Below are 26,947 nucleotides of genomic sequence, written 5' to 3' on the forward strand. Positions count from 1 at the left end.
CCAGAGATGCCTCCAGAGGACACCCAGCTCCTGCTGTGCCTGTCTAGATACCCATCCACCATGCAACGGGCTCAGCTGTGCCTGGCAGGCACCTCCTGCCCACAGACAGCCTAAACCTACTGCAGACCCTGCCCAATTAATGCAGGATGAAAGGAAGCCAAGTCCTTCAAAAACCTCACTTCTCTGAAGCACCTCACATTGCACATTTACTCTCCTCAATACTTGGACCATTATGAAGGGGAAAAGCTTGTATTAATGAGTTTATCAAGTCAACAATTTCTATCAACAAGTAGGCAATAAGATTTTCAGGTATAGAGATTACTTTTTCCTGACAATGTGGAGAAGTTCTTGGATTAGCAGCTAGCAAAAGGAGTGATGGATCTGTGGCATACATTCAGAAGCATGAAAAAAAATGCAAGGAGGTAGAAATGCATGCCTGATAAAGTCTCAATTTACATGAGAAGATGCATTTTACTGTCCTAAGTGTGAAATAAGTTTATAAAATGGAGTTTCCAGAAGATCCTATTATTATTTCATCATCACTGAATTTATAGTACTTCAGGGAAGGCTTCTGTTTCTTAGGATACCTCCCAGAAGAACCTGGCATTGGAATGCCTGACTCAGTAAATGCTTAACTTTGGTAGTAAGTGGTAACTTTCTTTCCAGCAAAAGTGTGACCTCTGGTTATTTTTGCAAAAGAAGACATTTGGAATTATCTATCTGCACAGATTTTTTTAATTAGATGAAAGAACCCCAATTTCTTTCCCTAAAAGGAGACTTCGAAAGTGAATTTATTATACAAGATTGTACAGATAGGCCAAATTTCCAGTTTGAATAATCTACCAGCTTTGTCCAAGGCAAGGTAACCTTTCAGAAAATACTTTCTTTATACAAAAAAATAGGACTTGAGCCAAAAGGTGGACAGTTGAATAGGTTTTTAATAGCTAGTAAAGCCAAAAGTACCTTTACTGTGTACTTCTTCATGAGTTCAGACAAAGGTGTGTATGTTTCAATATATGCTGAAGTAATAATTTCAAAAATGAAAATACTAGGTTGCTTGATATTCTTATCGAGACAATCAAACAATCTCTTGATTTGGAAAACTTGAAACTCAAAAGAGGAAAGAGTCCTAAAAGCAATTGTATCCAGAGAGATGAACTTTACAACTTAATAGTTGCCAGTGAATGTTAACCACAATTTCGTCCTTTCAGGCCAAGAACAGCTGCATTTTCTAAGTACACTATGAGTGTTTCCTTGCATTATTTCATCCCTAACACCCCAGTTAGGTAACATACAGCTTCCTCTTTCTATTCATCTTTTATAAACTTAATTAAAAAGTCTGACTGGGGAGAATTGTTTGTAAACAATTGTAAACAATTCTCTTGTCAGTGGAATGACCTTTTTTCCTAGGTATCAAGTGTCACAGTTTGAGTTTCTCTCTTCACCCTGTGAAGCCTGTATTAGGAAACAACAAAGTAAACAATAGAAAGAAAAGAGAAAAGCCACCAAGCTTTAGACCAGCTGAATTTAAAGGACTTAACATAATCTCCAAGGTAATTAAAACAGTGTGGTACCTTTCTGATTAGTCTTATATAATATTACAAGCTTCCTGGAATACAATGCACTCTGTCCCAAAATTGTCCAAAACTTCAAACGAATCTGCATCCATATAAAGAAAAGATGCTGCATTATGGACCAATCCTGATTTGTATTAGTAGCCCTTAATAGACCTACATGCAACCTTTTAATTATGTCAGAATTTTAAAGGAAATGCAATAAAAATAATCTGCCTTTGTGATGGCACTTTTAATGCTGACCTGTGCTGGATGGGAAGATCTGTTGCTACCAGTGTAGAATGCAAGTATACAAGAGCCTCTGTATGACCCCCAAAAGGGGAAAAACCCTTTTATTTGTGAACAGGGATTAAATTCCCACTCCCCACCACTGCAAATTTCACAATGGTCATCACACCTAGCTGAAATGCACTTAGATCTAAGAATTGGGATTTTCCACTCTGTAGAGTGACATTGCATTGACTGTTAAATTTTTAACCTTACAAATGTCAAGTTCTGCTGCTCACAGGAATATTGCATTGGCCCTACTCCACATGCCAAGTAAGACAACAAAGTTAACATTAGGGTAATATCACATTTGTGGAAATAGGCCAATTGACGAATGATACACATCTGAATTTACTCCTATCCTTTACAGAAGAATTATTACAAAATGTAAAAACATAAGAGATCTAAGTGAAAATAAGTAGGATTGTTGGTTAAATAATTTTAAATCACCAAGACTATCTTAAGAGAAAGAAAAAGCAAGAGCTTTAACTGGAATTCATTACATTGTAAGAAGTAGGCACACCAATCTCAAGTTACTATTTTCAGCCTAGTATGCATAATAGGACAAGAGGGCAAAGGTAGAAATTAAAGAAAAACAAATTCCAGCCGTCAGGAAACATTTTTCACATGAGAATCATAAATGTTGGAACACTCTATCTAAAGTAAGGTTAATGAGGCTAACAGCTAGCAGCCAAGGAACATCAAATTAGATGGCATCATGGGTGGATGACAAAAAAAAAGGAAATAATTTTGCAATTATCCTGAAGGCAAAAATGCTTCTGATGCTCTTTGCCTGCCAACATACATAAAAGGCCACACTTGCCCAACAGTTACATCTGCAAAATCCAATAACCATCCCGAGGGGAATTGCACAGCATCAGTGACAGGATAACCTGGTCTATGGGTTTTATGGAAGGTATGCAAGAAATGAGAAAGGAAATATTATTCTTCCCTAATTGGCTGTGATTTAAAAACTATGTTAATTTATATACATAAAGTACCTATATAATGACATAATGAAACTAGTAAACTTGTAACTTCGAGCTCTTTCATCTACCTTGAAAAGGTAAAAGAAAAGCTCAGAGACTGATTTTCAAGCTAGATCAATGTGGTTAAATCAATCTGTGTTTATTCTAAGAGCAATCAATTACTGGATAAATTAAGTAGGGGCTGTGGTAGGCTCCTTGGCACTTAAAACACAAAAAATACAGATGGGATGTTTCTCCAAAACTGGCACTGTAATTCAAACATGAATTAAACTCAGGAAATTCTCACAGCCTACTTTATAAATATCAGTCTTTCTTTATGTATTCCATGTATTTCTTTACACCAATACGCCACGTGAATCAAGTGTTCTCTATCAAACTGAGACTTTCAGCTGATGATAGGCAAAGACTACAAGAAGAAAAACTTACAGTTAGCGCTTTAGGTCTCACACAAGTGTAGTGTATGTGTGGAGCGGTGTCATAGGACACTTTCTGCTTGCATAACTTCACCCCAGACATAACTTCATTGGTTGATAACAAATGTAGGTGACCAGCCTAGGGGCATATTCTAACTCGCTCTTCCAGGACCCCATTTTCTGCTTTTGGTAAATCTTGAACCTCCTTAAAGGAGGGAATGCATTTATCAGCACAGACAGAGAGATAGAACATACACAGGACTCACAGCTACAAAACCAGGAAAGCCAAAAGATGTGCGTGATGTTAAGTCACTCATCATTACCTGAGGGAGACTTGAAAAGCAGAACTTCAGTAACGATTAACATGAAATCTCACTGTCAGCACACACTGGAAGAATTTCTATTAATTGTTACCCTGAAAACTAAATCCAGTCAATCCTATTGTATTCTGTTGCATCCTGCAGCAACTAACACAAAAGGTCAAATGCTTAGAGCCTGACCCAAAGTGTGCTTAAACTCACTGATTTAAAGGGAGTTTCTACAAACATGTTACACTTTAAAACCTGACTGAAAACATTAGACCATTTGATAGCACACACTAAAATTAGAATTTTCTGTTGAAGACATCATGCTGTTCTGCTTAAGCTGGTGGCACGAAATGGCTCTCATAACACTGTAGTTAATTATTAAAAAACAGTGGAGCCGGGGAAGTATTGTGTTTTTCAGCTTTAATTATTTAGACTTAAAGCAACAGGTCACATGTCCTTAATAATTAGACAGAACCCATGCAACAATATACTGAGATCCCAGACCACTAATTCTTTACAAATCATGCTGAATATACTGTTTGGAAACATGTGACCTTTTGGGGCATGTTTAATGCAACACATAGCAATGGAGCACATAGCAATACAGCACAGAGATTTTAAAAACGAGTTTCAAGTGAGTGGCCTTGGGAACTGTATCTGGTCTGAATAGCATAAGTTGCAGTGCATTTGTAAAATCTGCTTCATTTGGAAAGATCTTGCTGCAGATCACAGCTTGTTGAAAATAACTGTCATATTAGCAATGTAGCCAGCTCAGTAACCTGTAGTGGTGGAAATGCCACTTGGATACATTTCTTTCCCTGTTATTTTCAAAGCTAGAGATGTTACAGTTAATATAATGCAACTGCAGCAGGGATGTGTGTACTGAATGCTAAGGAGGAGAAAATGGTTAACCTGCTTATAGACCAACAGGGAGAATGAGTTCTGTCTCCCCTGTATGCTGGGCCAGGCAACACACACCTTCTGCATGAAGCAGATTGGGGCATGACTCACAAATTAGCAGATTTGAGGACAACACCAAGTTGGGTTCTGCAGAGGAGCCTGGACATGCTGGATTGATGGGCTGAGCCCAAGAGTATGAGGTTCAACAAGAACAAGGGCTGGGTCCTGCACTTTGGCCACAACAGCCCCAGACAGAGCTACAGACTGGGGGCTGAGTGGTTGGAAAGTGGCCCAGCAGAAAAGGACCTGGGGGCGACAGTCAACAGCCCAATGAACACGAGCTGGTGTGTGCCCACGTGGCCAAGAAGGCCAGTGGCATCCTGGCCTGTGTCAGCAATAGTGTGGCCAGCAGGACCAGGGCAGGGATTGTCCCCCTGCACTCAGCACTGGAGAGGCCACACCTTGAGTCTTGTGTCCAGTTCTGGACTCCTCAATTCAGGAAGGACCTTGAGGTGCTGGAGTGTGTCCAGAGAAGGGGCTGGAGCACAAGTCCTGTGAGGAGCAGCTGGGGAAGCTGGGCTTGTTTAGCCTGGAGAAGAAAAGGCTCAGTAAGAACTCGATCACTCTCTACAACCACCTGAAAGGAGGGCGTACCCAGGTGGGGGCCGACCTTTTCTCCCAGGTAACCAGTGACAGGACAGGAGGACACAGTCTTACACTGGGCCAGGGGAGGATAAGTTGGACATTAGAAAGAAGCTCTTCACAGAAAGGTTGATGATAAATTGGAATGGGCTGTCCAGAGAGGTGGTGAAGTCACTGTCCCTGGGGGTGTTTAAGGAAAGGCTGGATGTGGCTCTGGGTGCTGTGGTCTAGCTGAGAAGGTGGTGTTCAGTCATAGGTTGGACTCGATGATCTCAGAGGTCTTTTCCAACCTCATTGATTCTGTGATTAACCTGCACCAATAAGACCAACACCACAGGGAGGGACAGACAGCAAGTCCTGGCTTGCTCATGCTCCTAATTATTATTATAGATCTCACCTTGGGGTTATGTTTTCATAGAATTGCTTGGGTTGTAAGGGACCTTAAAGATCATCCAGTTCCAACATCCCTGCCATAGACAGAGACACCTTCCACTGGAGCAGGTTTCTCAAAGCCCCATTCGTATTGCATGGACTTCCAGGAATGGAGCTTCAAAAACTGCACTGGTCAACCTACTCAAGTGCCTCATCACCCTCACAGAAAAGGATTTCTTCTTAATATCTAATCTATACCTAACCTCTTTCAGTTTAAAGCCATTCCCCTTTGCCCTATCACTACATGTCCTGGTAAAGCCTGTCTTCATCTCTCTTTTAGGCCTCCTTCAGGTACTGGAAGGCTGACAGTTTTTAAGAGTCTGTGCAGCTCTGTTGTTGTGGAGGTTGATGGACAGTCTGATGCTCATGGTTGAAGGAGAGCTACAGGAATTCACAGTAAACCCCATTTCCAGGTCTCTCACAGCCTTGGTGGTGAGCTCTGTGCTGCAGCTGGGCTCCTCAAGGAGCTCCCTGCTCCCTTCTGTTTGTGAAATGCTGGAGCTTCCCATTTACTCAGCTCTCCAAGTCTTCTGGTATTTGTCTTGCTGCCTTTGGACATGCAGAAATTTTGGGAACAGATCACCAGATCAAAAGGTCAGAAGTTTTTCCTGCTTGTGCTATGGAGCACAGTTTTTGTGTTCATTAATCATTTGAAAGATGCTGGGACAGCTGATACTACTAGCAAGACTCTACAAAGGCTAACCAGACTATCTAAAATTACATTTGGTTCTGAAGTGCCAGAAAAAAAGGAAATTTCTTGAAGCTATGACAAAACTGAATTAGTCTTTTACCTAAAAGGAGGGAAAAAAAAAAAAAAAAGCAAGCATCAACCTTTCACTTTATTTTAATTCACCATTTTCCCATGTCCTTTATTGGGAGAACTACTCACTTTTGACAGTAGACAAACTTGGAAGTTGGAAGATATAGCAGGATTTCTGAGATTAAACAACAAGATTTCTGCAGCTGAAACAACTTCAGGTCAATCCAACCACAAAAAGACGAAGAATGGCTCAAGGCCTGGCTTCTTAGCTACTGAGGAATAGGACTTTCCTCAAAGAAAACACTAAAATTATATTTACAGAAATGCTGCAAACATTGGGGGATCTTTAGATGACAGTCAAATAATTTTAGGATGGTCCCTGTTCCTGTGTTAAATAAAGAAACCACGTTTTTTCTGTATGTACATAAATGGGTTTGTGAAGTTTCTGCACAGTTGAATGGGATTGTCCATTATGTGCATGCAGCACTATAACCTCTCCACAGACTGTCTGCAGGGTGAGTCGTGAAACTGCCAGGCAAATGCATTTTTATATTCTTTTTTATTTTTTCTGATGAGGAAGAGCTTTAATCTCCCCCAATTAATTATGCTCTTCTATGAAGTTATGTGTTCTTGTCTTAATGGAACACTCTTTTTAGAGCCTAAAGAAAGATCCGTGGCCCCAAGTCTAAGAACACGTGTCCAGGGCGGATCTCAGTCTCCTCGTCATTCACAACGCATGATGACTGTACTTCAGCTCCTCTCTCCTTGTTTACACATGTTACTGACTTTATTGAAGACAGTGAATGATACATGACTAACATGGAAATCACGCTGAATGAAAATAAAACGCCTTGAAGCAGTAGTAAAAATTACATCATCCCTAATTTGAGATGGTATAGTTCCCCTGCAGCTGACAAGCCTCATGGAATCCATCTCATGGAAACTGGATTCTATACACAAAGAGCTCCCAACATGCCAGTATGATGTTTCAGGCTGCCTGTGATTTGGTTGTAGTAACTGCTGTATGTTTTTCCTTGGAAAAAAAAGAACAGACCAGTTGGTTCAAAGCATGAAGCAGCACAGGATCATGCAAGCATGTTGCTGTAGGGCTCACAGGATTCCTTACTCAGACAAATTCAAGACTACAATCTCAATCTTCAACGTGATTTATGATACAGCCTCAAGCTACCTTACTAATCACCCATCTACTCACTTGTGACTCTACATGATACTGTGTCCCTAAGGGACAATCCGAACCTTAAGGAAGAGATTAGAGTTGTAAAAGCAGAGGTAACATTTTCTTGAAGAATGGCTACTGTATTATCCCCTTGAAGACAAAAAAACAATTACGAGCAAGTAACAAGAAGGAGAGTTTATAGTTTCTCCTATTACACAGAAACATAATCAGATCAGTGTTCGGCAGATCATGCCCAACAGATGGATGGTTTGAATCTCAATTTGATGACATAAATTCATAAAAAGAAAAAAATGTTAACGAGAAAAAATATTTTCTCCCTGGATTTTTCCCAGTCCATCAACCATGTAAGTTTATTTAAATAATAATTTCTTAAAAGGCATTCTGGTATAAATGGTCTGATGTGTAAAAACAGTACTATATTTCACTCTTTTTAGGTTGAATTAAGTCTGTTTACTCAAAAGAAAAGGGTACTGATCCTTTTAGTCCCTGGGTCACTGAAGAGATGGATCCCACAAAGTTTTCTCCTTATTCTCTAAGAGGTAAAAGCTAAACAGTAGACTGTAGTCTGCTGTTAGTAGACTTTTTTTCTTTTTAAGGCAGTATTAATAGCTTAATAGTGAAGGTAGAAACGTTGTGATTCACAGAAAAAAAACAAAAACAAAAAACAAAAAAACCCAATCTCTTGCCATAGGAAAGAAGTGGAATAGAAAAGTAAGAAAGAAACCTAGACTGGAAGTTGGCATTGTGTGACTGACAACTGGTAAACCCCAGTTCACATCAAATGAGGACAATTAAAACCCTTGTCTTACACTACTCACCTGTCCTCAACTGTATTCTAAAACCACAAGGTAAAAGAGCATGTCTTTGCTATACTACTCACCTATTCCATGGGGCAGTTGAAAATGTGCTGCAGTGTTGACACTCCAGAACAGATTAAGCTGCAGTTGGGATGTTCTACACAAGCCACCAAAAAAAAAGGTATGCAGCCAATTGCTACATATTCTAGCCACTCTCCTTTTGTTGAGAAGGATTGCTTTTCCTAAAACTTAGGCATGGCACAGAGGATGAGTCGTTTTTCGATAGCTCTGCTTTTGCAATTTGACTTGGGACCTGTTGCCATTCACACCCTCTTATATGCTTATCTTTGTCCTTTATTTTGCTTTCATGAAGTAGGTATCAAGAGCAAGAGATAGGGCAAGATAATGCCATGAATCATCACATAAAGCTTAAAACTAAACTATCAGGAAGGGTTTGGGTCTTCCTTGTTTGCAAATTTCCTGTTCGAATGGGTGATAGTGCTGCTCAGTTCTTTTATTCCATTCTTATTCAGGTAAAACTCCCCAATACAATGATGCATGTGAGAAATGAGAGTGGGTGCTGATTTCCATCCAATGTCAGTCTGAGGCATACATGCTCCATGTCTGTAATAATGTACTAAGGAGCCCTGTGCCCCATGGCCTGACCAACTGTACCATTTAGCTGTCAGAATGGTCTATGAATGCCTGCAGCTTGGGCTAGGAAGTTTTTGCTTTTGCTTTGCTTGCAAAGACAGTTTTGGCCATGGTGCAGGAGTCAGCATAATGTAAGGAACACAGGCAGTCTCCAAGGGGCCACCCTGCTTTGGAAACTAGGGATGCTGTTACTGTTATGGAGATGGACAGACTGTGCCAGCTGACCACAAGGCAGAGAATGCACCTGGGACTCTGCGGTTTACTGTAAGGGACACAGCCAGAGAGGAAGCAGCCTCTCTGCCTTAGCCAGCTAAGAGATAACAGATGTGCTGGCTACCTCGTGTGCACGTACAGGGGACAGAAGATTTGGACAACTTTACACCAACTTCTTCACACCTATTCTTACCCTAAACCTGCAAAGCACCTGATGGAAATGTAGCCTCAATCCCACACTGCAAGGAAAATTCTTACATTTCCCCATTCACTTCTTCTTCCATCCAGTGACACTTAAGACTTTCTGTTTCATGCAGAGACGTTTGGGCTGTTTCCAGCAGACTGTTTCTCTGGCTGCTGGCTTGGGGAGATATGCAGGCTTCCCATGCTCCGTGGCCCCAGCGGCTATTCCCAGCCCTGCGCGGGAGCAGCATTCCTTTCTGCCCACTCCCTTTGCCGAGGCTCAGCCCAGGACACTCCGGCTGCCCTCCTGAGCAGCTCCACTCTCCTCCCGGAATGGCACCCTGGGGTCTCGGTACATGTGCTCAGGATGCCGTGAGACTCAGACCAGGTGTCTGAACATCAATCACACGGGGTCAGCAAGGCTGAATGTGGGAATGCCTTTCCTCATCCACATGCAGCATGCCCGGGGACTGCACAGATGGAGCAGCAGGAGTCAACACTTCGCTGAGAGCAAGACACACACACACAAGTGTGACAGGGAAAGCCTACAAAACTTTCCCAGTTTCCTGTCCCTGCCTTGAAAAACGATTCTGCTCCCCACAGCTGCAAGGCACAGCAAGCATGTTCAGGACCTGACAGTGGAGACCCATGTGGTACAGGCAGAGAGTTGACAATTTGTACAGATGTCTTTTTTTCCTTCTTTTTATCTCCAAGCCTGTGTTTTCACAGGAGGCCGTGGTGTCCACCAAGGGGGTCAGCACTGTGTTGAGCCAGGAGCTGTAGCCTCCAGAGGATAGACAGAAGGGCAGCCACACTGCTCAGACACTGATGGCAGGTACCCAAGCTCCATCAGATGTAAAAACTCATGAGCTCAGAGCTGCGCTTTGTGGCAAGGCTTAAAGCTGAGGCAGTTGTTTTGTAATGACACAAACTGGAAGATGACAAAAAAAACTCATCAAAACTCCCCCAAAACCCCAACTGCAGAACAAAACAAATATGCTGTATCCAAAATATTTCACTTTGCCCAGCATTCCTTTTCTGTATACAGCCTGATTATATATTCAAGTAATTTTGGTCAGATCTTCAAAGATCTGGTGAACTATTAAGGAAAAGTATACTTGGAATAAAGACAAATCATTATTTGGCTGCATCATCCAATAGTGAGAAGAGGTGTGGATAGGATCTGCAGCTAGGACCTGCCAAAAATAAGCCAAGCCCTATTTATCTGAATGATCTTTACTTGCTAACTTCAGAAAGCTACTTCAAAATAAAGGTCGGGATCATTTACAAATAAATAGGATGCCTGAAATATCCCAGTAAGCGTGCATCCTTGGTAACTGATATGATCTAAATGTTCTTCTGATCTCGTGTTTCTAAAATAAAAATAGAACTTGTTAGTAAATTCATATTGGAAATCAGGGGGTTTTCTTGACAAAACGTCCCCTGTTGAGGAACTGTTCCTGGAGAGATATACCAAATGATGCTACCCTTCCAATTAATACAGAAAGCTCTGATCAATTTTTAAATTCTGTTCCGGCCCTCCTAAAACATGCTGGTTTCTGTAAAACTGCCACAAATTTTAAACTTACACATCTGCTTTTCCAGCTTCCTGGCTCCCTGCAGCCAGCTGGGCTGCACCAGGACCGGCTGGCTGCCTCTGCCTCAGGCTCGCTCCCCCATCCCACCCAGGGGAGCCCCGGGTCTGCTCACCGGGCGCACGGCCAGCCCCGGGTGCAGCTGTGAAATGAGCTGTGTGGGAACAGGGCTGTGAGAAGTGGGGCTTCCCCCTTGGCCTGCCAGCAGCCTGGGAGCTTGGGCTGAATGCTGGGCTCAGTGCTGACCTGAGCTGTGGTCAGCCATGCCTGTGCCAGGCTACCCCCACCTGTGCCAAGCCCAGCCTGTCTCCATCCCCATGGCCCTGCCCTGCCCTCCAGGGCTGTGTCTGCCCTTGGTGACCACCTGGAGGGTACAGGTGCTGCCCACCTCCCCATCCTGTCCGTGGTCTCACGCCTCCTGGCTCCCCTGCCCACTCTGCTGCTGCTCAACCCACAACCACATCATCCCTCATTCCTGGGAAGCACAAAAATAAAGGCAGAAAGTGAAAGCCAGCACAAACCCGGGTGTGTTCAGAAAGTGCAGCAGCCTAGGCAAACGCTGTGACTGTCAAAGAGAGGAAACTGCAACAAAAACATGATTCTGCTGAAGTAGGGCAAATTAATCACACAAGTGCAAGTTTGCTCATGAACTGTGAGAGCATTTTTCCTTGCTACATATTGTTTCTAGGATATGAAAACAAGGAGCTACCTTTGCATCAAATCAGCACCTTCAGCTTCCAAATGGACAAAAAAGGGCACGTGGAAACCAATAATGCTGGTCCTTGGTAACTCAGAAATGTTAAAAAATGTTATGTGATAAAGATCACATACTTTCACTGTGAGCTGAGTCAACTGCTGCTATCAACTAGGTGCTGCCATTTTAAAGAAAATAACTGTTGATAAACATCAGGAAATACTGCGAATTCACTGTGCTTTTTACTCCTGAGGAGCGAACAGGGTACAGTGAATAAAGCAAGGCATGAAGATAAGCTACCTTAGGAAAAACAATGGAAGTTACTAAGTTAACATTGAACTCTCAGAAGATCTTGGATGAGTATAACATGATATGAAGAATGTTCCACTCCTTGGCCAACTTTTGGCTTGTCAAAACAAAAGCAAAGAACTAATTAAGAATAATCTGGTCTCAAACAAGAAATGCATTACTGCAAAAAAACCCCAAATCCAACACTAATACAAAATGTGCTCCAAGCTACTGAATTAAAAAATGTATAACAAATGTGTTTGTTTACAGTATAACTGAATGAGCCATAATGCAGCTTTACATTTTGGGTAAGGCAAATATATTTGGACCTACAAATAATTTTTTTTGCGCAAAATTAAAAAAATACATAGTAGGTTTAGTATCATAGTGCATAAATGCTTCCTGTGATAAAACCACTAAACAATAAAACCCAGATGTCCTACCTTAAAAGCTCAAGGAAAAGCAGTGCTGAATTTCTGAATCTGCCCCAGCTACTTTCAGAGTAAGGTGAAAAAACAAGGATATAATTTTATTACACGACAGTTTACCTTGTCAGGGTTCTTGTCTCTCAGTATCAACATTTTTTTAACTCTGAGAATTCTGGCAGAATTCTGTCTATTCTGCCACCAAATGCAGCATTACCATATGATATGACAGTTAATAACTCAACAAAATAGAATTAACTTGAATATATTATACTAAGTATTCTTTGAGCATAATTCTGATCTGTAAAGAAGAAAAAGTAAGTAAAGAACCTATGTGTGACTTTGCACAGAGAGTTTAAAAAACACGTAATGTGCAAGAAACTCCTCCTCATCATCACTAACTTCAGGCAGATACAATATTTTGCTTTTGGTGTACTCTGTCTTGTCCTTGCATGAATAACTTGAATCAGTTATATGATGTACAGGATATGACTGTACACAAAAAATAGACTATTTTTTTTTCCACAAGGACTCAGAGCAAATGACTCTTTAAGAAATCTTTCAAGAAAGAATGATTAATTAGTAAATTAGAATCAATACCACTTTCATAAGTATGGCAGAAAAAAAAGAATTTCAAAGAAGAATTTGAAGAGTAACAAGGAAAAGACACATTTAATGAACTCCCTTACTGATAAGTGGAGCAGACAGCACGCAAGAAAGGAGGGACCAAAAATAAGAGATTCAAAGCTAGCAACCATGACTACATTTCCATGTGTGCAATACTGGCTGTAAATGTGTTTGTCTGTCTGCCATCATATGATGGGAGAAGTTATGGCTCTCAAAAAAAACATAAATAAATTTCCACTCAGGCAGCTGCCCATACACAACCAGACACATCTCTGTGACCCTCATGGTCAGAACAGCACTGCCAGACCAAGACATGGCTGTTGATGGCAGTGAAAATGAAGGGCTTTGCCTTAGGCAGCTGCCACCTCCTTCATTCTGGATTCCTCATAGTTCTTAAGGAGAGCTGCCCCTTCCTGTCAGCTCCATGACTAAACATGGAAAGAGCACTCTCTAAACTATTCAGTAATTCTTCCAGGGTTTAAAGAAATTTTGAATAAAATGATCAGATGTGCTAGGAGGGTCCCCAAAATGCTCATGATTTTTTCAAGGTATCATTATTCTGACTGATGTTCTTATGGAACACCACTCTTACTCAAAGATTGAGCCCAACTATACACTTATTTAATCAGACATAAACAAGCCATCTCTGCCAGCGTGAATATATCTCAAATGAAGTTGTTTTAAATTAGGATCTTTTTGGGGAATCTCTGAAGCAGCCCACAGGGAGCCTGGTATTTCCAGGAAGAGGTGGATTCACTTTGCATGCACTAATGCAGATGAAATCAATACATCAGATTGATGCCTCCTTCCTAGGTCACCTGGGCAGTAAGCCTGCCTTATCACATTTTTCACACTGTGATCCCAGTGCCTACATTTACAGTAGACTCATTAAGCAGGATGGGCCAAGTGATTACTCCACCCTGGCTTCTTTAGCCTGGAAATCCTGTGTTAATGTAAAAAGTCCTCCTGTTTCAACCAGACAAAACTTTCCAGATGGAATAAAACAGGACACATCTGGGAGAACCTGGATGTGAGATAGCCCAGAGCAATAGCTTAGGCACCCATGTCAGCAATCTAATTTCCCTACAAAGCCAATAGAAGTAGTACATAGTTGGTTTTATTTTCTCTTTTAAAGAATTATTGCTTCTCCTGCTTGATGATATCCTCCATGATATATCCCCTTACAATCTCACAGAATTGAAGAGAATTATATCTCATGCACTACTTCAACTGTTTTCTTTCTCTGTATCTATACATGGTCTCTTGTTAAAATGACAGCTGTGATCTGTTACTTGCTGTTATTTTTTCAAATGTTATTCACAATTATTCTCTCTCAATCTTCTTTCTTTGATCTGACAGTTATTTCCTTCTTTGCTGGGATTCTATTGCTCTTACCTGAATATAACTTGGAAAAAACTAACTTTTGTTAGAGGCAGTTTAAAAATATATTAAGAGGACACCAATAAAGTAATCAAATGTTACAAAACTACTTAGGGAGAAGTGTTCTTTTTGGAAGACAAAAGAAAAAAAATCAGCATTAGCAGAAGACACATTGTCTCTGAAGAGAAAAAATAATATCCAAGAACTATATTTTTCACATAATGTATTAGCTGGGAAAGAAAGGGAGAAGAACTCTGTAAACTTGGTTGAACTTTAGGTAGTTAATACCACTTAATTTTGTTTAAGCCATGTGAATTATTAAATCTACAATTCAGAGTAGTTCCAAAGTTATTTAAGGCCTTTAACATCCAATGTACGCCAAAGAGAGCTAAAGATAACTGTGCCTGATCCACTCCATTTGGCTGTCTGTCCTGGCACTTCCATTCAGGGACTTCCCTTCCTTAGCTCTTCAAGCCTGCAACCAGCATCTTCTTCTCTTGCCAGAGACACCACTTTTTTCTCTCCCAGTTCTCTGATATCCTAAACATCCTCCTCCTTTTTCTTCCTCTCATTTCTTTTTCTGCTGAGAAACATCCGTCTCCCTAACAGTCAACAGAAGCCTGCCAGGAAACACATTCAGTCAAACTCTCTTGAGTTCACTCTTTCCCTCTCTCTCTTTCCTGGCCTTTCCTTAATCTCCCTCCAATTTCTTCCTATGCGCAATTTTTCTCATTCAACACTACTTATGTCTAGCAGATGTTACTCATTCACATATATATGGCTGTCAAAGTCAGCAGCTCTACCCGTCTCATTACAGGCAGAACCATGATTTTTAAGACCTGGTCCTACAGATTCTAATAATCCACAGCAGTTTTTTTAATTCAACACTTCATCACATTAGCACATTGATCTATATAATAAATAGGAGAAGATTCAGTGTGACAAATAGGATTGCAATATAGATAATATGACTGCTAGCAACTCTGGCAATCATTCAGGTGCTGCTGCTTCCCACTGACCTTCCCACCCACTCTGTCACTTTGCAAACATATTTGACCAGAGCGATCACTGCAAGGAGCAAGCCCAACCCTCCTCCCACCCCCAGCTTCCAACACCATGCCAGCCCAGGTTTCTATGAATACAAGTGATGATATGACCCAGGATAAAGATAGCTCTCACCCCTCTTCTTTTTTGGGGTAGTGATTGGTATAAACAAGGAATTTTCCAGTTCAGTTCACCACAAAACTACAGAAAGACCTGGGCTGGCCAAGGGAAGGAAGCAGCATATGAGTGGAAAACAGGATAAATATTGTGGTGGCAGTGCAGCTCAATTTTTCATGGAAACATGACCAGACCTTCCCATTCACATTCATCTCCTACACAGTCATCACCTTAGGAACTACTAAATCTGAGAAATTAAACCTTGGAGCAAGCCAATTTACTTTTTCAAGATTCTCTGGGAAAACCAGCCTGTGGAGATTCAAGCAGCCATGATCAGACTGCATCCATTAACTGAGATATCTTGAACATCTCTTCAGTATACCTCTGTTTTAACACCACAGCCTGCAGTCTACTGCAAGAACACGAAGGAGAATGAATTAGTCCATGTTATAGCTAAAATACCGGTATCATGCTATGCACACTACAATACAACTTCGTAAAAGAAGGGTCATAGTACCACTGGTTTATGTCAACTGATCCTAGTAACATCATTACTGGGCATAAAACATTTGCAGTTATCACCAGCCTGCTTCGGGTTTCAGTAGCACATGGTAATTTTATCATCCATTCAGCACTATGCAGCAGAACAATGTTCGTATCTAAATGAGGCAAAGACAAGCAGCACATGACACTTAAGGTTCTTGCTCCTGTCCCTTCCCACAGGGCTATGGGTCCCCAGCCAGACAGCTCTTGCTCAGGCATGATGTGGAGAGATCAACCATCCACACAGGCTGATGGGCAAGCATTACATGCCGACTGCAGCTGGAGTACAGGATTATCGTCTGTCACAACACCTGCTGCGAAAGCCCCAGTATTTCCCATTTCTCAACACAGTATTTCCCATTCCTTAACACAGCATGCCATCTCACCACAAAGATGTGGCCTATCATCACACATCTTAATGGAGTGGATAGCCATAAAGTTGCAGCCAGTAGGATTAAAATGTAAGTAGGATAGCTTTTGAAACATTGTAATCAAGGTCCCTCTAGCACATGACCACAGGGCCTTACTCACACTTGTGGTTGACCAATAAATGCAGCCACAAGCCAAGCCTACCAACCTCAGTCTCATATATTCAGGCCTGACACAAAATCTATTCCCATTAATGACAATCCTTCCATTAAACTCACCAAGCTTTATAACAGGCAAATGTTGCATTCTCCTATACACTATCTTTCACATCCTTGAGACAATGATGCAAGAGTTCAGTAACCTCTCCTTACATAACAACTCAGGTAGACGGCTGCAACACCTATACGGCACATGACACCTATTTTTGGATTTAACAATTTAATTTAAACAACAATTTGTTCATAAACTCTGACTTGTAGAAATAAGCTTCACAGTCCTCAGAAGAGGTTTGAATGTAAATGAAGACATTTCACCTGCAGGCTAACTTTACCAAAGTACTCATTGTATCTACAGAAATGCATTTGCGGCGTGTTTCTTACAAATATAAAGAAGTTGCTTGGTTTGTTTCACAATTGATTTAACAAATTACCAATCTGAGCAAAATTAACAGTGGAATACTTCAAACAACCTGACACTTTGTACTTCTCTGCTGAACATAATTTTGTCAAAGGCAGGAATCTTTAAGGCTTGCAGAGATGATTTGTTAGTTGTTTCTTTTAATAGAAAGATAGATAAACCATCTGGCAAGGAAAACGCAGTTCCTCACTTATTGGTACCAAGGAAACTACTTTTTCCTCCTCTTCTCTCCTTAGCAAAAGTCAGAAGATGTTTTACTTACAGCGTCCACTTTGACGGCTGACAGCACAACTTCCATCAGGATCAGCAAAAGCCCCGTATCCCTGCAGGGAAAGGCGAATAAGGACGATATTGTTTTAAGTCAGTGCAAAACAAGCACGTGATAACATCCTGCAGTTAAAGGTGACAATACGACTTTAAAAAAGTTATTTCCAAAAGCCTAGGGAGCGGAATTACTTACTGACAAAGGAAAGTACGTGCACTGGGAAGCTGCGAGATGTCCATTTTCGCTCCTTCCCTGGCCGGGGGCTCGGCTCAGGGCTCCCTCCCGCCGGACGGCCACCCCTGCAAGGCACAGAAGAGCCCGCTCGTAACTCCGCTCCCCCCGCCGGAGGTCTCGGAGACGCCGCTGCCGGAGCAGGGAGCGGCCGAGCGGGCCGGGCTCCCTCCGGGGGCAGCGGGGGCTGTCGCGCACAGCGCGCCCGCGGGGACACGGACCCGACGGGCCGTGCAGAGCCAGCGCCCCCGGCCCTTCCGCCGCCCGCTCCGCTCCGCTCCGCCGCGCTGCCGCACCGTGCCCTCCCGGGCGGCCCCGCCGTGCGCGGAGAGCGAGCCGCGCCTCCCCCTCGGCCCGCGCCCCCCGCGGCCCGACACACACCCCGGCGGGGACGAGGAGGCGGAAGAACTGCGGCCAGCGGCGGACGGGAGCGGGCGAGGTTGCGCCCTCCCAGGGTCCCCGCCCGGAGGGGAGGAGAGGGGGGGCTGCCACCGCCCATCGTGTACGGCGAGTCGAGTCCTTCGCCCCCGAGGCAGTGCAGGCGCCGCGGCCGCGACGGAGGGAAGAGACGCGCATGTGGGGCCGGCCCCGCGGAGCCCCACTGTGAGTCGGCGGCGCCCCGCCGCCCAGGGACCGACGGCGCGGTGCGGTGCGCGGCAGCATGTGGCTCTGGCTGGGCTTCGGGCTGCTGCTGAGCGCCGAGTTCAGCGCCGTGTCCGCCGCGGTGAGTACGCGGGGGCGGCTCCTTCGGGCTGCGCGCTCGGCTGCACACGCGGGACCCTCTCACGGGGAGACGCGGGATGGGACGGGACGGGATGTGATGGGACCGGGAGCCGGCGTGGGTCGGCGCGGGGCCTCCGCTGTCGGGCAGCCAGGTGCGCTCGGCGCGGATGCGCGGCTGCCCCGGCGCTGCGCGGGCGCGGAGCGGAGCGGAGCGGGGCGGCCGGCACCGCGCGGGGATGGCGGCGGGTCCGGACCCCGCAGCGCTCTCCCTCCGCCCGGCACGGAGCGCCGCTGCCTGGGGAGGGAACAGAAAGCACGTACCCACCCGGCACTGCAAAGTAGAGAGTTGTGTTTCCACGGTAAAAAATAATAATAATTTAAAAAGTAAAAAAAACCCCAATGTTTATGTTAATAGTAGTTTAGAGTTGGCTGCTTGAATTCAAAGTGCTGTGCACGCTCCCTTTGACCCCCGCGATGGGCAGTAGGCTGGGGACTGGGAAGGATCCTAATGTTAATGGTTAAAGTTGAATTTTGGCATCTTTCCGGATGGAACCAGATTGTGGCATAGACTTGTAAAATCGAAAGCATGCAAGTAGTCTGAAAGTTTTGCTAAGGGAGCTAATTTTATCACTGTGATAATAGCTATTAGCTGTCCTTAAGTCTAAAGGGCTCTCTTTCCTGGCGCTCCTGAAGTATTTGGGCTGTTCCTTCTGTACGTCTAAGTAAAGGGCAGTTGACACAATAATTTGAAATAGAGTATCTTTTTGTGTCTCCTTGATCCCTCGAATTTGGCTCGGTTGATACTGTATTAGTGAAATTCAGGAGTGCAGAAAACTTGTCAGTAGCTGTAGACACATGGCTTTTTGCCATGCTTCCTTCTATAAATGTAAGGTCTTGTATTAACATTTCAATTAACAGTGGCGGTATGGGAAAGGGCTGGTTTTGGCTTTTCTGCAATTTCATATGAAATTAAGTCCTATAATGAATTTCAGTATCTCTATGTGACCAATGGGACTGTATGTATGTATAGAATCAACTGAAGTAAGCAATGAACCGAACTTCTGATGTCTTGTCTGTTGCTCCTAGGTTGATAACATCAGGCTTATTGTGATTGCAATAAATCACTCAGTGGTGAATCCTCTTAGGCAATTCACCCATCACTTGGCATTAAGCTGATTAAACTGTATTCTCTTAAGGTTATAATTAATTTTAATTAATTAGTGTATTTTGAAGTAAATTATTTCATTTGAGTTCTGAATTTGGTATATCTAGAGATAAAAATACCTGTCTTTGAGATACATTCCCACCTTGTACTGTGAAGTCATTGGGTAAACCATGACTGTCAATCAAAGACGCAAAACAATGTAGGAATGAGGTGCTGAATAAAAGAAGATACAAACTTTAGTATCAGTTGTACAATTTTAGGTCTTCTGCAGCAAACTGAAGAGGCTCTGTTATAGAAGTGTCAGGCACGTGCTGGATAAATTATTCCATTAAAATCAAGATTTCTTAAAATGCAACCTGAAGCTGTTAATTATATTATGAAGCTATTCCAATGATTAACTGTTCTTTGTGTGTTAAGCTGACTGCAGATTTGCAGTTCCTCATCAGTGCCACCGGGAAACACAAGTATGCAGTGGAGGTTGAGCTCCTTGCAGTTTTGTTGCCTTAGACAAGCTTTCAGCTGTATATGGGTGGCCTTTCAATTAATTCAGTTCTGCAGGCATTGTCCCCAGCTCCACACTGTTGCCTGTCACTAGCAACCACACAAAAGGTGATGGAGATGGCTGCTAGCCTGCACCATACCACGTGTGGGTGTTGATAGAGAGGCTGCTCTTTGGAGGTTCTTGAGCTGGGGTGATGCCTGTGCGTGATCGTGGCAGTGCAATGTGAAGCACTCTACACTCGGGCAGCACCTCTTCTGCTTTTGGAGAGCTAGCAGAGCTGACCCAGTGCTCACATTGTCCTCAGATGAACGTGTTCCCACTGTTTACATTTAAAGAGTAGTTGTATTAGCAGTAGATTGTGTGCTAGGAAAGGTTGCAGCAGTACTTTTTGCAATAGGCTGAATGGAGCAATCACTTTTCTTCAGGAGAAAGAAATCATGCTGTTTCCTTCCTTCCCCAAAGTAGCTTTTATTGGCTAGTCTTTTTTTATTTATTTATTTTTGTTCTTTTTTTAAATGGCAGTTGTGCAGCCACAGTCTCCTTAATTGTACTGTGGCCTTCATCACAGAATTGGTGAGGCTGGTGGGCACCTTGGAGATCATCTAGTCCAACTCTCTGCTCAGAGCAGGGACAGCTACAACAGGTCGCTTAATGCTGTGTCCCACTGAGTTTTCAATATGTTCAGACTGCTCAGCCCCTCTAGGCAACCTGCATCAGCACTTAGTCACCCTCACAGTAAATGTTTCTCCCTATGTGCATCATGGTTGTTCTAGGCTTGAGCCCATCCATGCCTGTGAGCACAAGCAAGTGTGGCAGAAGCAGCTCATGCTGTGTTGGTGGTGGTGATTCTGCAGTGTGTCAGGGCTGACAGAGTGAAAAATTGTTTTTATCTCTGACATATGTGTGATTAAATACATACAAGGAGATTTGGAACGACTGCTCTGACAGAGGCATTTGACGTAGCAAAGCCAGCCCTGAGCCAGCTACTGTCATGATCACGTGTCTCAGTGCAGAAAGAGGGAGCTGCTCCGTTGCAGCTCCTGCTGGTTTTAATGTGGCACTATGAGGTGCCTCCAGATGTGACACTGGAAGTTTAGTCTTCTTTATCTTGATCAATTATAATGGAAATAATAATTATAGCTAATCTGGGCTTTTGTGCTGTTCTGTGTTCTTCTCAGGAGATTCATTTTCAGGTTACAATGAGAGCAGGGTGGAAGACAGGGAAATGGATTAAGATGTTTCCAGGTCAGGATAAAAGACTGCTCCCATGAGACAGTCACAGGAGAAACTTGTTTTGATGGATCTCTGCAGGGGCTCTCATTTCTGACACTCTCCAGGCTGCCATTTCCTTTGGAGAAAGTCTGTTTCCTAGCATTAGTACTGCTTGGTTGAGAGTAGAGAGTGCCATGGAAATGTTTCATGTTTTGGTACCTTGTCCATGCTGCTGCAGTGCTGGTCCTTGTGCTGCACGCAGTGGAGTGACATCTTCAGCTGCACTTGAGCCCTGGGTTGAGTCACCTTCCACATAAGTGGACTGGCTGCCATGTAAACACTGGAGGAATGAAGGAGCTCTCCTGGCCACCACTGCTCGGCAGTGGCTTAGCATTCTCTCCCAACCAATCTCCCTTTTCTGCTTTTAGTCTCGGTGCAGGGACAGAGCTAAGAGTGAGCTCTATGGAGCTAATGGGGAAAGGCATGCCAAAACAGTGATAAAAGCATGCATAAATTTTTCCACAAGGGCAATGCTGATTCCACTAGTGCTGCTTGAGCTGAGTGTGGTGGCAACTGGAGATGCCAAACTGGTGGGAGGCCAGGAGGTTCCTGTCCCTGGATAAGCCTTGTATAAAGAGTGGTCCTGTATGCGGCCAGGCAGAGACAGCTCTGCTGTATTGTCCTCATGCCTTCCTTGTATCACCTCTCCTGTTTTTACACTGTATTTGGGAGTGCATTCTGACACATGCAGTTAAAAGCCAAAAAGCAAAAGGAATACAATTGCTTCCAAACAATCTGACCAACTGTTCTAGTCTCTTTTCATTAAAAATGTGTTTTACTGGGATGGAGATGTACAGATAAAGAGAGTAGATAAAAAGAATGACCTGGGCTTTTGGCATGTGTTTGAAGAAAAGTTGTATGACTGAGTCTGAATCACTGGTAGCATTTCACTTGGGTGTGCTTTTACTAATGAAGTAAGGCAGGGTTGGGCAGCTGCCTTCTGCAGCAGTTCATGTCTAGGACTGCCATATCTTTGATGCTGAGACACCTATTCCCTGAGGTCATCTGACACCCTTGCCCCTGAATGTTCTCAAGAACTTGACAATACCAGGAGCACATTTAATAAACCCTGGCAAGTGTTAATTCAGGAGGGAGAGATGGTCACTATGGTTCCAAAATTATGGCCAGAAGGGGAGACCCAAATGATTTCTGATGAGTGAAGCTCCTCTCGGGCTAGAAGACTTCACAGAAAAACAGGAAATGGCTTTGGTTGCCCCTGCCAGGCTATGGTGGAGTGTGGTAGTCTGAAGAAGATAAGTGCAGTGCTCCCTTTTCCTCCTACTGGAGCAAGGTGCCTTGCCAGGAAGAGGCATAAGCCCCAGGGTGGCTGAGGGTACACCAGAGAGGGTCATGAGAGCAGGGACAGGAGGGTGGCCTTCCAGCTTGCGGCCAGCAGTGCTTGCTGGGCAAGTGGAGGAGTGGTGGGCATGGGTTCACCTGTCCCAGCAGTGGGGGGTTATTACTCAGTATGTATACACAGAAAAATGCATGGGTACTTCTGGGAACAGGCCTGGTGACCCCTTGCTCCCAGAGGAATGTCTTTATACCTGCTGTCCTTTCTGTCAACTTCCCCTCTCCCTCTGGCCACTTATTCTACAGCATCATGACATGGGGTCTGGAGGTGGGAGAGAAGGGCAGGATATTTTGGAGACACAAATCTGCCTGCTGCCAGCTGTGTTGGTGAGAGCAGACTCTGAACCTGTCCGGTGTCAGCATATGCAAGTGCCTTCATGGACTGTCATCCCAAGCTGTACAATCTGTGCTTCTGTGTGTTTGTATCAAATGCCTGCAATGTTTCATTGCAACCTGTCTGCTTGGTGTTTATAATCCTGGATATCACTAGCTGGTGTGATGCCTGAGGTTATGCTGGATGTATATTCTGTCAGTTGCCCTGATTATGTGGAGCAATGTAGCACAGCTGCTGCAGGCAGCTAAGCTATTGTTCTAAAATGTCAGAAACCTTCTTTAGGGACAGGCTTAGGAATATTGTTCTTTTTATAGAACTAGACTAAACAAAGGAAGATTCAACAACCTCTACACAAGAATAAATTGACTTACTTCATCAGTGTTTGAAAGTTACATAGTACACCCTTCCCAGAATTTCTGCTGACTTTCTCATCATAAACACTTAACACCTAAACACCTTGCAAGATTTGATCAAAGAGAAGAATTTGGGCATGGGCTATAACCTGAATGGAAGAGCAACCTGTGGATTTAGTGAGCAGTTGAAGGTGTGAAGTACTGCTGCAATGTAATGATGTGTGTGGGAAGATAAATTTTTTATTTCTTTAAGTTGTGACTGGCTGGAATTATTCTTGGTGATTTAATACATCAGGAAAGTATGTAGCATTAACTTCAAGAGTCTTTATATAGCAGTGTCTTGGACAATGTATCAGTAAAATATAGGACAAGTAAAAACATTATCAATATGTAATTACTACCATTATGCTGTTTTAATCTGTGGTGAGTTACAGTAAAGAAACAGGCAAATGTATTCTTCATAAAGAGTATAACTAGTGCAAAAAACTTGTCCGTTTTTACCCACTGGCATGTACAAACAGTTATAGGATGAAAAAACCAACTGTTTAATCTTCTTTTATCGCTGACATATCCTCTTACAGAAGGAGGAGCTTGAATAAACTTTCTAAATTGAAAAAGAAAAGTACAGTGTATATTTTCAAACCACTTCAGCTTCCAGTCCCTTGTACTTCTACTATACCCTGTTAAGCTTAGGGCTCACTTTTTACCACTTTGATATCTCTAAATATCTCAAATACGTATTTTTTAGGAAACCTCTTAACATTTTATTTCCAACATGGGCAAAAAAATTGTAAACCTTAATGTTATATTAGCTCTTGTTAGCTTAGGTGTTTGTGTGGTGGTGATAGGAACTACCCCTTTTCACCTCTGATTTGCCAAGTTATCAAGCATCTGAAAACCTGTACTTAGCGGCTCCAATGAGAATTGTAGTCCTGCTTTTATACCTGTGCTGGGGTGTTTCAGTGACATCAGTGCAGTTCTGGTGCAAGGTGCTGAGGCCTGGATGCAGACAGCAGGTGCTGTGGGACCCAGCAGCTTGGGAATCTGCCTGGCTGGAGATGAGTCAGCCTCACAGCCTGCAAAAAATTCCCTTTTTTTGGCTTGGCTTGGCTAGCCTTACAGCGTCATAATAAAAAGGACATGTCCAGAAATGAAATGAGGGAAGCCAAAGAAGAGCTGGAAAAGGATAGGTTTCCTTCTTCTTGATTTTTATTTTGTTACCTTCATATCTAAAAAATACTGTTCTCACCCATGGTCTGAAATAAATTGCATAGGATTTTCCATTAATGTGCCAATTTAATGTATAAAATGTGTAATTGTGTTTTTAGCAAAGTTATTCAGCTACATTTATGGAATTTCTTGAAAGCTAAAGGGTTGCTTTGTGTGGATTCAAGAGAATCACCAATCATACTCTGTTCCCCTCCTTTGCTATGCTTTTTTCTCTCTGTGTGCATCCGCTGCCTTCACCTTTACTGCTGCTGGCAGACAGCCTCTTTCTCGCAGGGTCTGAGGAAGGGTGTGCTTCTTCAGCAGAACAATGTGAAGGACAAAATACAAAGTGCTGTCAAGTGTGTGGAGTAAACAAATTGCAAAGTAATGATTAAGTTTCTTTCATCTTTTTGTGGCTTTCATCTGCTTGTAGCAGTGACAGGGAGAGCACATTTTGACATGCGGGTTTTTAAGATGGCTAAGAGGGAACCAGCAGAAGAAATTATCAGAGTTATAACACAAATCCAATAGTTAGTTTAATACACTGAGATTGGTAGGAAAAACTAGAATATTTTAATTAAAAATCAAGCGAGTTTGGTCATTTGCATTCAGAAGAGATGGAGCTTTTTATAGAAGACTGAAGCATGGCACAAACTATCCATTATCTCATCTGTAAATAACATATACCTTATTAAAGAACATTTCAAATGCTACAGCTGGGAAACAGAATCTTTTTAGGTAAAGTCTGCCACCCCTGTGGAGATCCCTGCCCAGCTGGTAAAGTGGAAGAGAAGGGATGTGCTGAGTAGCTCCAGTTTGCAAACTCTGTGCTTCATCTCTGAACTGAGATAAGATGAAAGCCACAAATCAAGTTTAGATGTTGAACTTTCTTGAAAGGTGCCAGAAGTCTGGTGGTGCTAGAAAAAAATTATTTGAGGGAAGTAACATTCATCTCCTCTACCTCCTTTAAGCACCAGTGTCCAGCCTTCTCTCTGTGTCTCAGCTGCTGTGGATTTATGATCTCTCTGGCTGCATGGGAGGTCTGAGGTTTCAACCTTTCTTCTAGTCAAGATGCCCTCTCAATATGTCTTCTGTACATGTGGATGCTGTCTTAACACTGGGGAATGAACATGGTACAGCATTTCTAAATGGTTGAGTGGGAGAAAGGGTTCTAATTCATCATAGTCAATGATCAATGCCATTTTTACATGAGGATTCTTCCTATAGATAATTCACATTGGAAATTGATAATGAAGTATCTTTCATACAAATAATCACTAACTTAGTGGAAAATACATTGTTTTATTAGCTGGTTTTCTTTTAGTAGATAATTTATGGAATTCTTAGTTTAGTATACAGAAATCAGAATGAGAAAGGCTCTTTTATTTTTTTCTCTTTGTCATGAAATATGTTTCAGTTGTAGCCAAGGGATAGAACAAATCAGTCCATTTTCACTGGATAACTATGTGCTGACTAGATATTGTAAGTCTTTTGGTCTTATTAGTCCAGTTGTTTATCTAGTGCAAGAAAACTTGTTTTCTAGTCTACTGAAGACTTCTGTTGAAATATTTGTTAATCTAAAAACATTGAAACAAATTCTAAGATTGTAATGAAACCCAAATAAGGTTGAAAAATTACACTGGTATGGACTGATGGGGCTGTAAAGAATTAGAACAAAAGTTTAAAGAGAAATTAGTGCATCAATAGTTTGTATTCATAGTGCACATATTAAGGGAAAAAAATCAGCTACATGAGGGTAGATTCAAGCATTCCAGGAATTTTCACATTGTACTTGAAGCTTGTCCCTTTTATGGCAATGGTAAGTCAGTTATCTGCTAGCAGAATAAAAAAAGGATGAGTTCTGACTGCTATAAAGCCAAGATGCATGTGCAAGCACTAATTGTGGCCAAAACTCAGAAGACTTTTTTTAGCTGTAAATACACATGTATTTTTAGCAGTTTGTTATCATAGGCAAGGAAGACCAAAGCTATGTAGATGCTTGTAATGCAACAGCTTTACTTGAGAAAATTATGAGTAACTTTTAATTGAAACTTATTTTTTTAGCTGAAGTGTATTGACTGGGGCTGTATCTTTGTTAAGAACAGCTGCATTTTTTGGAATCGACATGGACACTTTTAGAGAAAAGCAGGGAATAGCAAGAGGCGTAAATGAAAGTGAGAAGAAAGTAAAAAGCTTAACATTATCCTAGGAAGACTATGTTTTCATCATGTTTGGTTGGTTTTTTTAAATTTTTTTTAATGGCACAGTGATTCTGAGGAGTCAAGGGTACATCTCCAGGGCCAGAGTAGAAAGCAGAGCAAAAAAAAGGGTCAGGAAAAAGGGAAAGAACTAAATGCTAGAGCCCTGCACTTAACTTTGCTTAGCTGGACAGCAGCTGTGGGAGCTGGCTCTTGGTCCTGGCTGCTGCCACCAGTTGTGGGGACCCTCCAGCTGGCAGTCCCAGCCTGGAAGGGGCTGTTCTGTGATCATTG

At 42.7% G+C, this 26,947-nt stretch overlaps 2 protein-coding genes across 4 annotated transcripts in view; one reads left to right on the plus strand and one right to left on the minus strand.

Annotated features, from left to right (window-relative positions):
- Window positions 1–18,134, minus strand: part of COL4A2 (collagen type IV alpha 2 chain) — a 138,084-nt gene extending 119,950 nt beyond the window's left edge. Inside the window, exons 1-3 of one of the 2 annotated variants that reach the window (XM_033086206.1) lie at window positions 17,926–18,134; window positions 17,509–17,612; window positions 17,311–17,371 (exon numbers count right to left, since the gene is read on the minus strand). In XM_033086206.1, coding sequence (XP_032942097.1) covers window positions 17,311–17,371; window positions 17,509–17,552 — 105 coding nt within the window. In that variant the 5' untranslated portion in view covers window positions 17,553–17,612; window positions 17,926–18,134. Of the gene's footprint in view, window positions 1–17,310; window positions 17,372–17,508; window positions 17,613–17,765; window positions 17,796–17,925 lie in introns of those variants that run through there. The other variant, XM_033086214.2, reaches the window with a different exon arrangement.
- A 14-nt stretch (window positions 18,135–18,148) lies between these two features.
- The window catches only part of COL4A1 (collagen type IV alpha 1 chain), a 121,282-nt gene continuing 112,483 nt past the window's right edge, over window positions 18,149–26,947 (plus strand). For both annotated transcript variants that reach the window (XM_033086225.1, XM_042779076.1), the window contains exon 1: window positions 18,149–18,268. In XM_033086225.1, coding sequence (XP_032942116.1) covers window positions 18,206–18,268 — 63 coding nt within the window. In that variant the 5' untranslated portion in view covers window positions 18,149–18,205. The remainder of the gene's footprint in view (window positions 18,269–26,947) is intronic.

This window comes from Catharus ustulatus, chromosome 2 (genome assembly GCF_009819885.2).
Source record: "Catharus ustulatus isolate bCatUst1 chromosome 2, bCatUst1.pri.v2, whole genome shotgun sequence".
NCBI classification, from domain to species: domain Eukaryota; kingdom Metazoa; phylum Chordata; class Aves; order Passeriformes; family Turdidae; genus Catharus; species Catharus ustulatus.